The sequence below is a fragment of the Camelus dromedarius genome, chromosome 18 (assembly GCF_036321535.1).
Source record: "Camelus dromedarius isolate mCamDro1 chromosome 18, mCamDro1.pat, whole genome shotgun sequence".
In the NCBI taxonomy this organism is placed as follows: Eukaryota; Metazoa; Chordata; class Mammalia; order Artiodactyla; family Camelidae; genus Camelus; species Camelus dromedarius.
Window position 1 is genome coordinate 4,613,803 of NC_087453.1, and position 16,758 is coordinate 4,630,560.

Genomic DNA, 16,758 nt, shown 5'->3' on the forward strand with positions numbered 1-16,758 from the left:
AACCCAGCCTGAGAGCTTCCAGGGCTCAGAAAGCTGGAGTGCACTGGCCATGTTTCTCCTCTCTTCTGGCCAAGGTGGTTCCACTCTCTCTCCCTGTCTCCCTGGCCCCCCAGCCGTGAGGCAGGAGGTAGAGATGGGGCTGTGTCTCCCTAGGGATGAAAGTTATCTGCAGATGCTGCCAGCCCACCTGAGCGTGGCCATTCTGCATCTGTGCAGCCTTTGATGACGCTCGCCCTCATCGCTGCTCCGTTTTGGTCCAAAGGGTGCATGATCCTTGGGAACCATGGCTCACTCCCAGAGACACTGTCTTTGGACTTATATCCACCTTGGTGTCTATCATCTGTGAAATGGGTGTAATATCTTAGCCTAGTATCACTGCCAGTGTAAGAGAGAAGGGCTGCGTCCCTGTGCCTTATTTTGTCCTGAAGTCATTTTCCAGCTCCCTTCCCCTACAAGACACTGCCGTTCACCTCTTTCTCTGCTTATAGTCTAAAGCTGTGCTTGTAAACCCTGGCTGCTATTAGAAACATCTGGGGTGCTTTAAAAAGTACAAGTTTCTGGGCCCCCTCCCCAAAGATACTGATTCATTTGGTTCCGTGAGGGGTGAGAGCAGCGGGGTGCTGGACCCCACTGTGTGCCAGCCTGCCCACCTCCGTCCTCAGTGACCTCACTTTGGTAGCTTGAAAGCTGCCAAGATGGAAATTGGCAGACACTGCACATCGGGTCCCAGAGAGCCCGTTATCAAACATTTACCAGCCCACCACGGAGCCAGGACATCAGTATTTCCTTCAGAGCTCCCACGGTGATTTTCACATGCAGCCGGGGCTGAGCACCGCTGGCCCGAGGTGCCTCAGGATGTGCACAGTGAGGGTTCCGTTTACCAGTTCAGCTCACAGCTGTCCAGCCCTACCAGCGGTTGAACAATTTGTGGGAATTAGATCTCTTAACTCTCACAGCAACCCATGCAGGAGGACTTATTCCCATTTTTCAGACGAGGAGATTGAGGTCCAGATAGCTTACCTGGTTCCTTGTCCAGGCCCACTCAGCTAGGTGGTGGCTGAGCCTGGATTTGAGCCCAGGCCTGAGCCCCTGGAACCCAGGCTTGTCCAGGGCCTCTGGGATGACTTGGTCAGCGCCCCGCCCTCCCCACAGGCTGATGCAGACTCGTTGCTCTGGGGCTGTGACCCTTAGGTCTGTGGCAGGTCGCTGGCAACGGGCACGTCTCTATCTTAGCCAAGATGCTTGGACTCTGAGCTGGGAGAGGGCCTCCCAGTTACTAATGAGCCCTCGGCGCTGATGCGTGCTTTCTTCCCTCCCCAGTGGAGCACGACAAAGAGTTCTTCCATCCGCGCTACCACCACCGGGAGTTCCGGTTTGACCTTTCCAAGATCCCAGAAGGGGAAGCCGTGACTGCCGCCGAATTTCGGATCTACAAGGACTACATCCGGGAACACTTCCACAACGAGACGTTCCGGATCAGCGTTTACCAGGTGCTGCAGGAGCACCTGGGCAGGTGGGTGCTGTGCTGGTGCTGGGGAGGGGTCCTGAGCCTCCTGAGCCACCAGGAGATGGAAGCTGGAGGGTGGGGCCAGGTTGGGGCAGGGGGAGTCACGGCTGCTTCCTCCAGGGAGCACCAACCGTGTGCCACGCCCTGGACTCAGTACCTTTTCTCAGGATGGTGTATGACGTTATAAAGCTGTCACCATCAGCAGATGGAGTTGGGAACAGGGGACGGCCAGGGGGGCCTGGGGGCGTGTAGCCCCCTGTGCACTTGGGGGTGGTCTGGGTCGGCATGTGTTTAGGAGGGTGAGGAAGAGGAAGGAATCTTTTTGACCATCTACCCCTCTCATTCATCCCTGAAACCCAGCACATGATGTCTGGCAACCAATGAGAGTGGCCACTAGTAATAAGACGTTAGGATAAGAATCCCCAAACCAAAAATAAACAGCACAGAATTCTTAGCCTTCCAAGAATCTTGAGGTCAGGAACCAAAAGCTTGTGTAATAAGACTTTTAATTTCTTAAGTTTAGACCCTTTAGTTTAGTTTTAAAGTCCTCTGAGAGGTAAGAAGGCTAAGAATGAGCTGGAACATCTGCATGTCATCTAACAAGGACATTCTGCAGCCCCGAGGTGGATGCGACCAAGGTGGTACTACCCAGAGGCTGGGTTTTTGAACATCTTGGGCTGCCGTATTTTTAACCCTCCCCCCATGCCATTCCTCGAAATTAATGGAAGAAGGGTGGTGTGGGTGCCCCTTTCTGATGGGCAGTCCAAGCACCTTCAGCTGGAAAGGGGACCTATTAGCACATCCAGGGACATGGGGACTGTCAGCACCTCGTTTGGCAAGCACTGTCTCTTTGGGGTCATCTTAAATACTAAGAAAACCAAACTTTTCTTGAGTGTTTCCCGTGTTTTGCCTTCGTTAGCTGCCTCTGCCCCCAGTTTCTTGCCTTTTTTCAAATCAGCAAAAATACCTGTGTGTTTAACTATTTTCACAAATGGTATCTCATCACATAGTCTCTCCTGCATCCACTTGTGTCACAAAACCTTGACCATCTTTCCATGTCACTTCACAGGGGGCATCCTCGTCCTCTTAATCACCACACGTCTCCCGTCACGCGGGCTATGCTATTAAGTGTTTAACCCGTTTCCTGCGTGCACACGGTGGGCCCTCAACTTTTCCAAATTACAGACCGTGCCGGTGGGGGCGGGTAGCAGTTGTGCACACCTATTCGTTGGATATAGTTCTAGAAATAGAACTTTGGGGTCAAAGGGCGCACACATCAGTAACTCTGGTAGATTTTGCTCAGCTGCTTTTGGAGGTGATGTCAGTTTGTACTCCCACCAGCCGCACAGAGGAGGCCTGGCTCCCCAAGTGTTCCCCAGCACGGGCTCTTGTCAGACTGTCTTGGTGTTTGTCCGTCTGTCTGGTGGGTGACAAATGGCATCTCTGTGTGGGTTAAATTTGCATGTTAGAGCCCCCACTTGAACGCACTGCCCTGTACTGCTCCCCTGCTAGAGGGGATGGCAGAGCCTCCCGGAGGGCTGGTACCAGGGAAGGAGTGTGGGTGTGGCTTGGGGGAGGCAGCAGTCTGCCGGCAGGCATCCTTGGCAGTCTCCTCCAAATCTTGCTAAAGGCACTAGGTGCCCCACTTAACCCTGGCGGGCTGGGCCCTGGTCCAGGCTGTTAACAAGAAGCATTGAGTTCATTCTCAGGGCTGACATATGTTTGCTCTGTCCTCTGACAGATCCCCTGGGACTCTTGAACAAGAGCGTGTGTTTGACTTTTCTCGTGAAGGCTGACTCACTGGAGGCGAGGCAGGTGCCCAGAGGCACGTCCTCAGTAGCACTCGGTCGGCCTGCTTGTGCAAACGCCGAGCCCAGCTCACACCCCGGGCCTCCTAGCAAGCTCCCCACACCTGCCTCAGACCACCATCGGGAGGTTTAACCTCAGGAATGTCGCTGCCCCAAGTGGGTTTGGCTGAGCAGGACGGGAAGGGTTAGCTGATGTCATGGTGTCGCTCTTCGTTGAAGTTCTCCACCCAGGAATGAGTCCCCCTCCCTGGCCGGTGGTCTTTGGGGTCAGCTCGGATGCTGCTGATGCGGGCCCTCCTTCCTGTAAATGGAAGCTTGCTTTTAGGCTTGGAGCATCCTTGGGTGCTGCTTTTGATGCGAGGGGCACCCCACCCATGTTCCCACACCTGCTGTGTGCACCACCCTACTCCAGGGGCAGGGGAGAGCAGCAGAGACTCAGTGATGAGTGTGCTGGGCACCTCTTCGGGTGGTGGGAGAGTAAGGAGGCCACTGCACTTGGAGAGAGCCGAGTGAGCCCAGCGATTCTGAGCACCTCTGTGCCTGGCGCTGGCCTCAGAACTATGGGATAAACCAGCCCCGTCACGGGGCAGCGACCTAGTCTAAACTTCGTTGAGGGATGTCCTAGGGGCTCCCCTCTCAGGGCAACCACACGCTGGATGGCTTGAAACAACAGAAACATAGCTTCTCATGGTACTGGAGACCAGAAGTCTGAAATTAAGGTGTCAGTGGGCCACTCTGCCTCTGAAGTCCACAGGGGAGGGTCCTTCCTGCCTCTTCCAGCTTCTGCTGGTGGCTGTGGACTGCCTGCATTCCTGGCTCACAGCTGCGTGGCTCCCACGTCTGCCTCCGTTGTCACACGGCTCTGCCTTCTCGTGGCGTCTCCGCAGTGCGCCTCTTCCCTCTTCTGATCAGGAGACCGGTCATCTTGGATCAGGGGCCGCCCTGCTCAGGCGTGACTTCACTGCTTAACTCATTACATCCTGAAAGACCTTAATTACTAATTCAGAGGTAGGGCTCAAGCACATCTTTTTAGGAGATGCAATCAACCCATAACAAGGTGAAGAAGTCAGGCAATCAGCAAGTTAGCAACTCAGTAGAGCCACTGGCCTGATAAGGTGGTTGGTGGTCATTGACGGCCTGTTGAGCTGGGGACATTTGAACGTCTAGAAGGATCCGAAATGGGATGGGGGAGAGCGTCTCAGGGGAACTACAATGGCCACCATCCTGAGGTGCGGATGAGCACAGGTCGTAGGAAGGACAGAAGGGAGCCATTGGTGCAGAGTTGGGTGAGCCCCTTGGCCCTCTCTTGGATGAAACACGAGTCTTTGGCCCCCCAGCGGCTGCCGGCAGCTCCTCGTCTCTGCCTGTGTCAACCTGCTGACTTCGTGGGCACCTGGTTCTGTCACAGCTTGAAGGGGCCACCTCCTCGACCCTGCTTTAGATCCACGCGGTGGATCTAGTGGCCCTGGGAGTGGGGAAGGCCTGAGTCACTGTGGTTGGAAGAGGGACCGGTGGGGCAGCTGTCAGCAGCTCTGTGGCTAGCATGGCAGGCTGCCCCGATGAGCAGCGTGGCCACAGACCATCGCTGAGGATGCTCAGCCCAGCGTTGGGTTCCCGCCTCAGGGGGCTTTGGGCTTTGCTGGGAGACTGAGTCCCTCAAATGTTTGAGCACCCGCTATGGGCTGTGCAGTGGTGGAAATGATACGACCCCAGTCCCTGCCCTTGGGGAGGTGACAGTCAAGCAGAGGAGGCGACCTAGGATGACGTGGCAGGTGCAAAGCAGAAGGTAGAGCCGGGAGTGGAACGAGAGGCAGTGGGAGGGGACGGAGGGGCTGCTTGCTTCAGATGTCTAAACTTCCTTTCTATACTTGAAACCGGGAAGCAGGGCCCTCATTCTGCAAAAGTTAACATTTTTTTCCAAAAAATTATTGATTTTTTTTTTCTGGGTGGGTTGTTTTGTTTTTGGATCCAGAAGCGAATGATCCTATTGTGTAATTCCCCAGGATAACTTAGCTATTAGTGGAGTGTGGATTCGAATCCCAACGCTACGTACCAGTGTGGCCTTGGGAAGTAGTAACCCCTCAGAGCCTCAGTTTCCTCCCCTGTACAATGGGAATAATAGCTGATCAACCTCCCAGGGTTGTGGTGAGGATAAAGGGAGTTAACATGGTTACTTAAAGCATAGCAAGCGCTCAGTAAAGGTTTACCAGACATTAGTGTCATCGCCATCACTGTCACCATCACCACCACCCTCACCATCGTCATCCTCGTCGCCAGGAATGCAGAGGCCTCCTTAGGAGAATGGAGAGCTCCAGGTTCGGGCTGCGGTACTGTCTTTGCCCCCTTTGCTAAAGTCCTTAATTATGCCGTCTCTGACGGGGATGGAGGAGCTTGCTCCAAGCTGGAGCGCTCGTTTGTATTTCCCCAGCCTGTGCCACACGTGTTCTTCGAGCTGAAGGCCCTTGTCTGATCTGATCACTGAGGAGTCCTGAGCCTGCCCCCACCGCCCTGCTGGGTGGCCGCCTGCTCCCCCTGCGAAGGGAGCCGTGGCCTCCCTGAGGCCGACCGCCCAGCCATGCGGAGCGCAGAGCTGGGACACGTGGCTCTCCGGCGAGCCCCGGCCTGAGCTCCAGGAAAGCCCTGGGGGTGCTGCGGATTAGCCGGCTTCGGGGCGGCCTCAGCGCCTCTCTCCCTGTGGCGGCCACTTTCCACGGAGTCCTCTTGATCTCTCGGAATCCAGATTAAATTCCGATAATGAGCCTAGCTGGAGGCCTTCCACAGCCCTCGGGCTGCGCTTGCAGCAGGCCCCAAACAGCCGCAGAGGCGTGCCGGGGCCGCCCTGGGCGGCCGTGGGGTGGGTGGGTGCCAAGAGGCAGGTCTGGGGATGGTGACCTTGGCTCCAGTGGCCTTGCTGGGAGTTGGGGGTGAGGGGCTCGGGGATTGGAGTCTTACCCTCCTTCTCTGAATCCAGGGCCTGGGGCTGACCTGCTGAGGCTTGGCTTCCAGAAACTGGTCCCACTTCTGCCCCAGTGGCTCAAACTCCGGTTCCAGCTCAAGATGAGGGTGTTGGGTGGGGGTCCTGCAAGCTAAAGGGTTTTATTCAAGGAACTGAGATTGGGCAACTTCCAGCCCCACCCTTCCCCTTCCTTCTCGAAGATCTGAGCTTCCCTCCCCACAAGTGCTGCCACACCTGGAGGGGACACAGCTGCTCAGTGAGACACCCTGGGGGCCGCAGGCCAGCCAGGCCAGCGGGACCCGCTTGTGGGCAGTCGCTGCCGAGGTTGGGATGAAGTTGGCCGCTGGATGAAAAATGTCCCTTGGTCTGTCTCAGGGACTTTGGCTGCCAGGAGGTTGACCTCAGAGTGGTCTCTGGGGCCAAGATTGGATCAGCTGCAGCCTGAGTCACTCTGAGGAAGAGGGAATGTCCCCGGGATGGGCCAGAGGAGGGGGCAGCGGGGCTGCTCGCCAGTTCCCTCCAGCCCAAGGCAGCTTGCGGCACTGAGGGCGGAGGCAAGCGCTGAGCCTGTGCTGCCCAGGTTGGGGCGCCGAAACCCACAGCCCCACCAGCACCGCACCCCCAGCCCTGTGCAGGGCTCCCAGCTCCCCGCGTGGAGGAGGTGCATCGGTCTCCTGAGCCAGTGCCCCCAACCCTCCAGGAATACACACCTGCCGCAGCTCTTCCCTTCTCTCCAGAAGGAAGCTTCATCCAGAGCTTCCCTGGCCTGAGCCCAGGGGCATCCTTGCCCTTTAACAGCTCAGCCTAGTGACACAACTCCCCCACTATCAGGTGAAAACGCAGGCTCTGGGTCAGGCGGCTTGCTGGGATGCAGCCGGAGCTTCTGTGTTGCTGACAAACTCCCAGAGGATGCCATGCACAGAAGCGAGTGGGAAGGTGCCCGGTGTCGAGGATGTCTTACTGGGAGAGCGTCTGTGGTCCCTGTGCCCGAGGGGTGGCCCCAGGGTGGCGGGTCATTGGACCCTTCCTAAGTCTTTGCCATCCCCACCCCCTGCTCGAGGCTTCTCATCATTTGGTGCACGCTTCACTTTCATTTTGTGCCTTGGAATTGATCCTGTAAAGATTTGATATCCCCATTTTATAGGTGTGGAAACTGGCTCAGAGAGGGGAAGTAACCTACCTGAGATCACACAGCTCAAATGTGGCAGAGGTGGGACTCGAACTCTGGTCTCTTAGATTCCAGGGCTCATGTTCTTGGCCATAGCAACACCCTGGTACTTCTTGCTTGTACAGATTTCCTCCACTGCAGGAACCAGGCTCAAACAGGGCAAGTGTGAGTCCCCAGCTGAGGTCCTCGCCCTTGGCTGTGATTAGAATCACCTGGGGCTCTTTTCCAACTGTGGGTACATCAGAATCGGGGCTGGGGCTGGCCTTTTTAAAACTCCCAGGTGGTTCCCTGCGGAGCCAGGGCTGAGAACTGGTGGCCGGGATCTCTCCTCTCTTACCTGTGGGCTGTCTTAACGTGCCCGAGAGGCAAGGGGAGAGGTGTCTTCTGGTCCAGGCCCCCAGGTTCCTTTTGGCTTGGTCTCTCAAAGAAGACTGTTTTCTCCCACAGGATTGAACCCAAAGTGTGGTCCAGGCCCTGACTGGCAGTCTCAGCAGCACAGGGAAGGGGCTGGCTGAGAGTGGAGATCCTGTTGAGCTCTGGTTCTGGAGGCTTCTGGAAGCTTCCAGAGCCTTCTTGCTGCCTACGTGCCTGGTTCCACATCTCCTGGCTTTAACCTCTCACCACTACACCTCAGCCCCAGGGTGTGAGCTCTGGTTTTGAGTGGCTTTCTCAGGAGTTGCTGGTTCAGCTCCCTAGAGGGCAAGGAGGGAGCACTGACTTTCCGGCACAGCCGGAACGTTTTGGAAGGTCAGAGGAGAGTGGCTTGGTCAAGGTGACTTCTCCTGGCTGCCTCCCTCCAGGACCCCCTTCAAATCCCAGCACGGAGTGGCTTCAGAAGGACACAGGAGCTCTTGAGGTCCACTTGCGTGTCCAAAGGGATCACTCTGAAAAAGCCTGCCTCCAGCGGCCCCTGCTGAGCCGGTGGCCGGCTGCTGCGTCCAGCCGGGGTCGAGCGGCCGAAGCGCAGTCAGCCTGCCCTGCTCGGCAGCCCGGCACCAAATGTCCACTGGTCTCCTGTCCCGTGAGTGAAGGCCACTGTGAGCCTTGGTGGTTTTTAAAATCTCTATGCCTTCTATTTCCTTCCTTACTTCATCCCCAAACTGACTTTACAGGGAAGACGTGGGTGGTGCTCAGGGAACCAGTGGTGGCAAATCCTATTCGTCGAGTGCTTGTGAGTTGCACGTACTCTCTTAGTTCTCAAGATAAGCTTGAGAAGTCTCTGTTTTCCCGTCTGGTGCATGAGGTCACTGGGACACAGAGAGGCCAAGTGATCCTCCCCAGGTCACACAGTGGAGGTGGAGTTCAAAACCAGCTACTAAGTAAAATTAGGGGTGCCAAGGCCCCACCCCCAGAATTCTGATGTAACTGGTCCTGGTATCGCCTTGGCACTAGTGTTTTTTTTTTAAAGTCCCCAGAGTGGACTTGCTCCCTATTCTGTCCTGCCCCTTTGGGGATCTGAGGGCCCTTGCAGAGTCACTTCATCCGTTCAAGGAAAGTGGAGACTCCTGTCCTGCTGGAAGCACGTGGGGTGTGGACAGTGCTAGTGAGGGCCGGTGTGAGTGGATGGCAGCCTAGATGCCTTTCTGGGAAAGGAGGTGACAGATGATGCTAAGCTGCCCTCTTCCCGTCACTCCACGTGGACTTAACGCGTAATGGCCATGAAGGTCAAGGTCCCGTGAGGCGGCCCCCTTGCAGACCTGCCCTGTAGGAGAGGGCTGCTCCTTTTCCTCTCACCCGTTTGGCCAGTGCCTTTTGAATTCACGATGTGATCATGCTCCTGTTTGGGTAACATCTCTCTGAACTGAGAGAATAACTGGCTGCCTTCGCTGACAGTGACCATGACAATGCTGATTGTTCTGAGCACAGACTATGCAGCGCTCTGTCCTTCCCCTCACAGCCCCCCGAGGGAGGTACCATCGTCCACCCCACTTTACAGACAAGGAAACTGAGGCACGATAGCAGGGCAGGGACTGAGGAAAGGAAGTTTGCCTCCCTCCCCAGTCACATCTGGTTTTCCTCCCTCGCTGGAGGGTACACGTTTCCCTTTGCCTTCGCGGCAACCCTAGGAATCCAGTAATGGGAGGCGAGGATATCTTCTGCACCAGGGAACTGAGGCAGAGAAGGTGGAAGGCCTGCCCCTCTTGCCCCAGTGATGCTGTGTAGACAGTTGGTAAAGACCAGGGGCTTCAGAGGTGACTGGATTCACCTTCTACTCCACCACTTGGGAGCTGCATGAACTTGCGTGGGTCTTGGACCCTCGTGAGCCTCATCAGGCCTCGGCAAAGCTCAGTGGGAGCTGCGGTGACCATGGTGGTGGCCGGGGCAGGGGTGGGCGCTCCAGGAGGGCAGGCGTTTGGTCTGTTCTGCTCACTGTCGTATCCTTTGTACCTGGAACCTGGCATATAGCAGGTGCTCAGCAAAACACATGTGCACGAGTGGCTGAAGAACAATCTGACGTTCCAGCCATGGGCCTTTTGAGCTGGCAGACACGGCTGTGTCTCGCACGGGGGAGTTTCAGCACCATGCGCGGTGGCCAGCTCGAGGACGTGGGAAACAGGTACCTGCTGGCCCTCCTCTCACACCCAAGCATCTCCAGTCTTGGGCCCATTCATCCTAGCGAATCTTCCAATGTGTTCTCTCTTCCAGAGCTGAAACCCGAGAGCGCCTCGTTTACAACCTTTCTTCAGCATCTGAGCCCAATTTCCAAAAAGTGAAAATTGCCCGTAATTATAATACTTTACGATCTTGGGAAGTTTCCCTGTCACGATTATAATTATATTATTTCGAGCTTGTGTGCCAGTGGATACCCAAGAGTGGATTGGTTCTCATCTGCAAATAGGGGACATGTCAGCATGTGTGCCGAGGCCCCAGGTTCCCTACGCTGGAGCGAATTTGGGGAAGAATGGGCTTTAGTGTCGGGGGCTGGCTGGATGACTCGATCCCGGCACTTTAATTCCAAAAGCGCTTCGTACTTGGACCTCAGCTCGTCTATAGGAGTCTGTTTTTCCAAATGCATTAACATCTGTGTTTCATATCAGGGCCTGTAATTGCTTTAGCCTTTTTGGCAGGAGACAGAGAGAATTAATATTTTTCAGTTTGGGCACGAGCGGTCATCTGTAGCTGGGGAGAAAAGTGCCCGCTCAGATGTGAACTCAGAAAGGATGGGAAATACAGGCTCACCAGAAAGATCATGTTTTAAAGGAGTCAACTGCAGTTAAGGAGGCCCTTGGCTACTTCAAGTTCAGGTTCAAGTCAGCATCTGGGCAAATGCTCAAGGTTCTTCCAAACACTGGTCCTTCCTTTGTCTTCCCGTTGCTAGCCTCCGTCAGCACCATTTTCTTCTTTTTCCTCCACAATGTCCATGGCTTTGCATTTTGTCACTCTAAGAATGGAGGAAGGAAAGCTGACATCTGGCCTGCAGTCCAGCATGCGTGCCACCATGTCCCCTCGGGGACCCAAGGCAGGCATGGCTAATGGATCACAGCGCTCCTTCCTGCCTAATCTGCGCTTGGCCTGAATCCTCAGTACAGCTCCACTAAGTGAGGCAGCCACAGCTCACTGAGTGACTATGCCATCGAGTGAAGGCTGCTGGTCACTGATCTCAGGTCTGGTTTCCCTGAAGCCAAACCCTGAGAGGAGGACTGTGTGTGAAAGTGAATGCTGAGAAAATGTTTCCAGAAAAGGCAGGAGTGTGGGGAAGTGTGCCTGCAGCCAGGCGGCCAGGCTGGTACCGCACAGAGTCCCACGGAAGGTGACTTTGGCTCCCTCCTCCGGCAGGGACTTCTGGCGGTGGTGGTGCGCCCCTCACCCCAGCCAGTGGTCAAGGAGCTGAGGCTCTGGTACCTCCGCAGCCATCAGGACTGCTTCCGGCAGGTTTCCCACCCTCAGCACTGCTGACAGTAGGGGCTGCCCTGCAGGTGGGTTTAGGGTGTTTAGGTGTTTGACTGCCTCCTTGGCCTCCACTCGTGAGATGACACTGCCAAGGCATGACAACCCAAAGTATCTACAGACACTGTCACACGTCTCCTATGGGAACCCAACGGCCCCTGGTGGCGAAGCACTGGCGGGAAGGGGCACTTCCTCTCTGGATGCTCACAGGGGAAGGGGGGTACTGGCGCCTGGGAGGAAAAGCCCCCCGGAGCCGAGGAGCCCAGGTGGGAGGGCCTGAGATGCTGCACTTCTGGACAAGCCTGAGCCAGGCTTGGAGCGAGGGTGCCTCCCCATCCCTGTCTTCTGCCTTCCCTTGGTCTCGCTCACTGCTGTCCACCCGCTAAGCACTGCTCAGCTCCCGCCGTGCACCTACTCGCAGGCTTCCATCGGCCCCGTGGTCCGGGTGGGAAGGCCCAGCCCGAGCTGTTGTCAGAACCACCTGGGAACCCTTTTAAAGGGAGAAGCACAGATTTCCATGTCCAACCCCAACAACTGATCTGATGTCGGGGCTAGAAGTCTCAGTATTCTGCTTTTTTTTTTTTTTTTAAGATTTTTTAGAGCATTTCAGGTTCATAGTAAAATTGAAAGGAGAGATTTCCCCTTCACCCCCCACGCTGCTCCCACACATGCACAGCACCCCCCATTATCCACATCCCCACCAGATGGGACCTTTGTTATCATTCATGAACCTTCATTGACACGTCATTATCACCCAAAGTCCCTAGTTTACATCAGGGGTCACTCTTGCTGCTGCACATTCTATGGCTCTGGGCAAATGCGTATGACATGTGTCCACCATCACAGTATCCGTACGTAGAGTGTTTTCCCTGCCCTAAAAATCCTCTGTGCTCTGTCTGTTCATCCTTCCCCTCCCCTCAACCCCTGGCAACTACTGATCTTACTTGTCGCTATAATTTTGCCTTTTCCAGAATACCATATAGCTGGAATCATACAGTATGTAGCTATTATTATTAATTGTCAACAACAAGCTCCTAGGACTGGTCGCCTCATTTGTGAGACCCAGTGCAAAATGAAAATGCAGGACTACGTGTTAAAAATGCACGGCCGGGGGGAGTGGGTGTGGCTTGGGGGTGGGGCACATGCTTAGCATGCGCGAGATCCTGGGTCCAATCCCTAGTACTTCCATTTAAAAAAAACAAAAAATGTAACTTTATTTAAGAAAATACATTAAGGATCATAAGGCAGCGACTGCAGAGCATTAAACCAAGCATGGAGTCCTATGGGTGGGCCTGGGTGACTGCACAGGTCATATGCCCGCGAGGCTGGCCCTGAGAGCGCCCTGGGTACAGGGACTGTTGATGTCTCTGTGTGTCTGGATGCTTCTCGTCTGTACCTCGCAAGTCCAGCGCTTTTGTCCAGGGCTGCACACCTTCTACAGTCCAGCTCCAGCCTCACTTCCAGCTGCCTCCTTGTACACACACACACACACACACACACACACACACACACACGACCTGTGATGTAGCCGGCTTGGCTCTCGCACACCCCCTGTCCTCTGGAGATACCTTGTTTTCTGGCCTCTGCTGCCCCAGCCCATCTCCCTTCCTCGTCTCTCCAGCCTTCTTGCTCTAGTTTAATCCCTCCACCACCAGAAACCAGATTTTAGAAAAATACAATGGACTTTTTATTACCAGATCTTATTTTTTAAAACAGGTCTAGACTCCCGGAAACATGGAGTAGATGGCGCAGAGAGCTCCCCTGCGCGCTGTGCCCGGGGCCCCTGTTAACCTCTCACATGAGCGGGGTGCAGCTGCCGTCATTAGTGAGCCCACGTGGCTGTGTTACTGTTATGAACTGAAGTCAGTCATGTGCCCAGCCTTCCCTGTTTCGCACCCGGTGCCCTGCTGCTCCAGGACCCCATCCAGGGCACGCGTGACATGCAGTCGTCCTGTCTCCTCCTGCCCGTGAGTTTTCTTAGATGCGTTTCTGACAACTGTGACGCCGTCCAGCTGTTGGCAGAGCGTTTATGCTTCATCCTCTCCCACTGCTGCTCAGTCTGTCTCAACCCTGCCCTTTTTAAAAGCCAGCTCAAATCCCACATCCCGTGCTGTGGTCTCGCTGTCCTCTGAGCCTGGACGCAGGTGGTCAAGATTACTAGGTCCTCAGCCTGGGACGTTCTGTGACCTTGGGGGCTTCTGACCATCATGCCCCTGGGACTTAGCACCGAGCCTACGGTTTGGCTTCTTGAGTGAAAACTAGATTGTGAGAACCTTTTAAGGGGTAGGGTTTTTTAAATTTTTGGTTCTTCCTCAGGGCCTAGGTAGGGGCTCCTGAAAGATGATACTTGGGTCCAGAAGCAGACTTCTCATCTCCCGTCGATGGTGTGGGGTGAGGGATTTGGGCTCAACCTTTGGCTCCAGGGTCAGGCCCGTAGGCCGGGGGAGTGGAGGAGGGAGGCGGGGTGGTTTGTGAGTCGGGTTTGCAGGGAGGACTAAGAGTTAGAACGAGGAGAGAAACCTGCCATTGTCAAGGGAAAGGAAATGGGAATTCGGCCTGGAAAGCATTTTCCGTCAGAGTCCAGCTTCGTCCGGCATCACACGTGCAGGGCTCGGGGTGCATCTCTGGGGCCCTGAATTCCTAGGAGAAGAATCTGTGAGGCCCTTGGTCTCGATTCCTGACCGTAAGAGGGACCGCTGGCCTCCACTTCATCGCTGGGTCTGCTCCCGCAGGCCCTATCTCCCGAGGCCATCGTGGGCGGGGTCCCTGCAGTTGCCCCTCCAGCCCACGTCTGGCTGCCGGGGTGGGCAGCTCCTGCCTGCTGGCCTCACCAGCTGTGACTTTCGACAGGGCCTCTGTCCCTTCTTCCTGCGATGGCGGCTGGCTGGAGCCGCAGACCAGATGCTTCTGCTCAGCACCAGCCTGTCCTGCCCAGGGCTTTCTCTGACCCAAGGAGCGTGTGTCCCCCACTGCGGAGTCGAGGTCCTGGGAGCAGCCCTCCGTTGCAGGTGGGCAGGGCCAGGTGGCTGTGTACCCCAGCATCCTCACGCCCCAGGAAGCACCACGCTGAGCTGTGTTCATGCAGCACCCAGGGGTCCCAGTGGATATGAGCCCCAGATGCCCACAGCTCCCTGTTTTGTTCTCTTTACATCTCTGCCCCGCTTCCCACACTCCCAACCCAAGTGGTTCCTGGGGTCACTTCTCAGACGAACCACTTGCATTCAAATCCTTGACTCAGGATCTGTTCCTGGGGGGCCTCAAAATATGACAGAGGCCAAGAGTGTCCACCTGGTAGGGCTGTGAGGTTCAGTGGCGTCAGGTGCGTATGCCTCCTGGCACAGCAGGTGTGTCCTCAGCCTCCCTTCTTCCTGGCCACCACTCGTTGGTTTAAGGATCCGCGGTCTCAGACACCCCCTCCCGCCTCTGCATCCAGTTGTTCTCATCTGGCCTTTGTTTTTGAAAACCTTGAACGTGGAACGTGGTCCTCACGACACTTGCTTCTGTCTGCAGACTCCACTGCTAAGTTCATTTCCTTTCTCCCTTGTCTGCCTGCTTGGCTTAACTTTTCTGCGTCTGGGTTTGGAATCTTTAAAAAGTCTGTGGTTCTTTTTAAAAAAAAAAAAAAAAAAAAGGCAGGAGACCCAGCAGGAAAGCTGTGTTTGTGTTGGTGTGTTTATTCCGTTGAGTACGCGTGAAAGAGGCTGAATTTACCTCGTGCTATTTTGGTCCAGAGCTGGAGGCCGGAGGAAATGGGGCAACCGGGGAAAGTCTCGAAAGATGAGTGTCCCATCCTGGATGTCTCACCCGCCCCCCTCCGTGGTGCCAGCCACAGGCAGCTGCCCAGCCGCGTGGGATTTCCCAGGCCGTCTCAGAAGCCCCGCAGGGCCCCCCACAGGCCTGGTGGTTCTGGGAGTGGGGGCCAGGGGTCTTTATGGTTCCCCTCCGAGCACTGAAGTCCCCAGCGTGGTCGCTTCTCATCATTTGGTTTCCATATGGATCCTGCCCAGGTTAAACAGAAGGACAGGGCCTCTGATTTTTGGAAATTCTGTGGCCCAAACTCTGGAGTCTTAAGTAAGGAGGAATAAGAGTTGGGTCTAAAAGTAAATTTGAGATTGACTTTCTTCCCAGCCCCGGCTCCCTGCCTGTCTGCATCCTCTTGGCTTCTCCCGACACGTGTGGATAAAGGAGCTGACGAAGTGATGAGGACACAGAAATGGGCAAAGTGAAGCCCCAAATGGCTGGGTGGCTTCCAAATGGGGGGTTGGCTGGGGTGGTTTGGCCACCCTCTGATCACCCAGGCAGGCCCGCAGAAGGCGGGGGACGTGGAGGTGCCCGGGGGCGGGCCAGTGTGTGTGATAAGGCAGCCTGGTACCTATGACTTGGGAGAGGGCTCCCTGGGGGGGGTTCGAGGTGGGACGGTGGGCTGAGGCCCAGGGAACTGGAGACAAATGCATTTCTGGAAGCACCTAGGCCATTTGAAAAAACACTCTTCCTTTTTTTATAACACGAACTACAGAAATTGACAACAGAAAACCTCCTTGGCTGGTAAGAAACTCCAAAGATGCCAGCACATTCATGCAATGTATGTTTGAGACCTACTGTGTACCGTGTTGTTTGCTAGGTGCTGGGGCTCCAACAGCAGTGAGCAAAGTAGGACTGGCTCTTGCCAATAAGAAGCTTAAAATGCTTTGGGGAAAGGGGAAAACCCAAATAACTGTATTAACAAATTTAAAGTCCAGCCTGGGTGCTGGAAAGGAGAGGCTCTGAGGATGTCTAACGAGGATGTGAAAGGCGTCAGGGGAAGCTTCCCTGGGGAGCTGCAGAATGCACAGGCATGACGGGGGTGAAGGGATAGGGAACAGCATTCCAGGCAGCAGGAACAGCCTGTACAGAGGCCTGGAATGGGCTGGAGTCTGGTGTAGGTAAAAGTCTGAAAGGAGCCTGGGGCGGCTGGTACCCTGGGGGCCTGGCAGAAAGAGAATGGGTGAGAAGAGGCATTGGGGAGGGAGGGGGGCCCGACCACCCAGAGCCTATAGGTAGGGTGACCAAATGCCCCCGTGTGCTCGTCTGGAGTTAATGTGCCTCCTTTCTCTCCCCCAGAGTTTCCCTGTTTGGACCGTCAGTTACCTTGTCTCCCTTAAGAAACATGAGGGAAGTTTGGCTTTTTATCCCCAGAGCTGATAAAGGGTTTAGGGCAGGGCAGTCATCTGTTCAGATGTGAGGTTCTGGAAGCCCGAGCAGGCTGCTGCGGACAGAGGGAGTGTGGGACAAGGTGGGTGGCTTCCTCCAGGTGGCAGCTCGCCACTCTGGGAGCATTTGTAAGCTTCCCCGAGCCTCAGCCTCCCGCTTGTGAGAGGGGACAGCAGCACCCCGCTCTCAGGTGTCATAGGATTCAGTGAGCTGTCTCTGAGCCAGGCTTGTTCCAAGATCA

At 55.5% G+C, this 16,758-nt stretch overlaps 1 protein-coding gene across 2 annotated transcripts in view; it reads left to right on the forward strand.

The window, feature by feature from the left end:
- The window catches only part of BMP7 (bone morphogenetic protein 7), an 87,712-nt gene that overhangs the window by 31,387 nt on the left and 39,567 nt on the right, over positions 1 to 16,758 (forward strand). For both annotated transcript variants that reach the window (XM_031433571.2, XM_010991604.3), the window contains exon 3: positions 1,321 to 1,513. In XM_031433571.2, the coding sequence (XP_031289431.1) occupies positions 1,321 to 1,513 (193 nt within the window). The remainder of the gene's footprint in view (positions 1 to 1,320; positions 1,514 to 16,758) is intronic.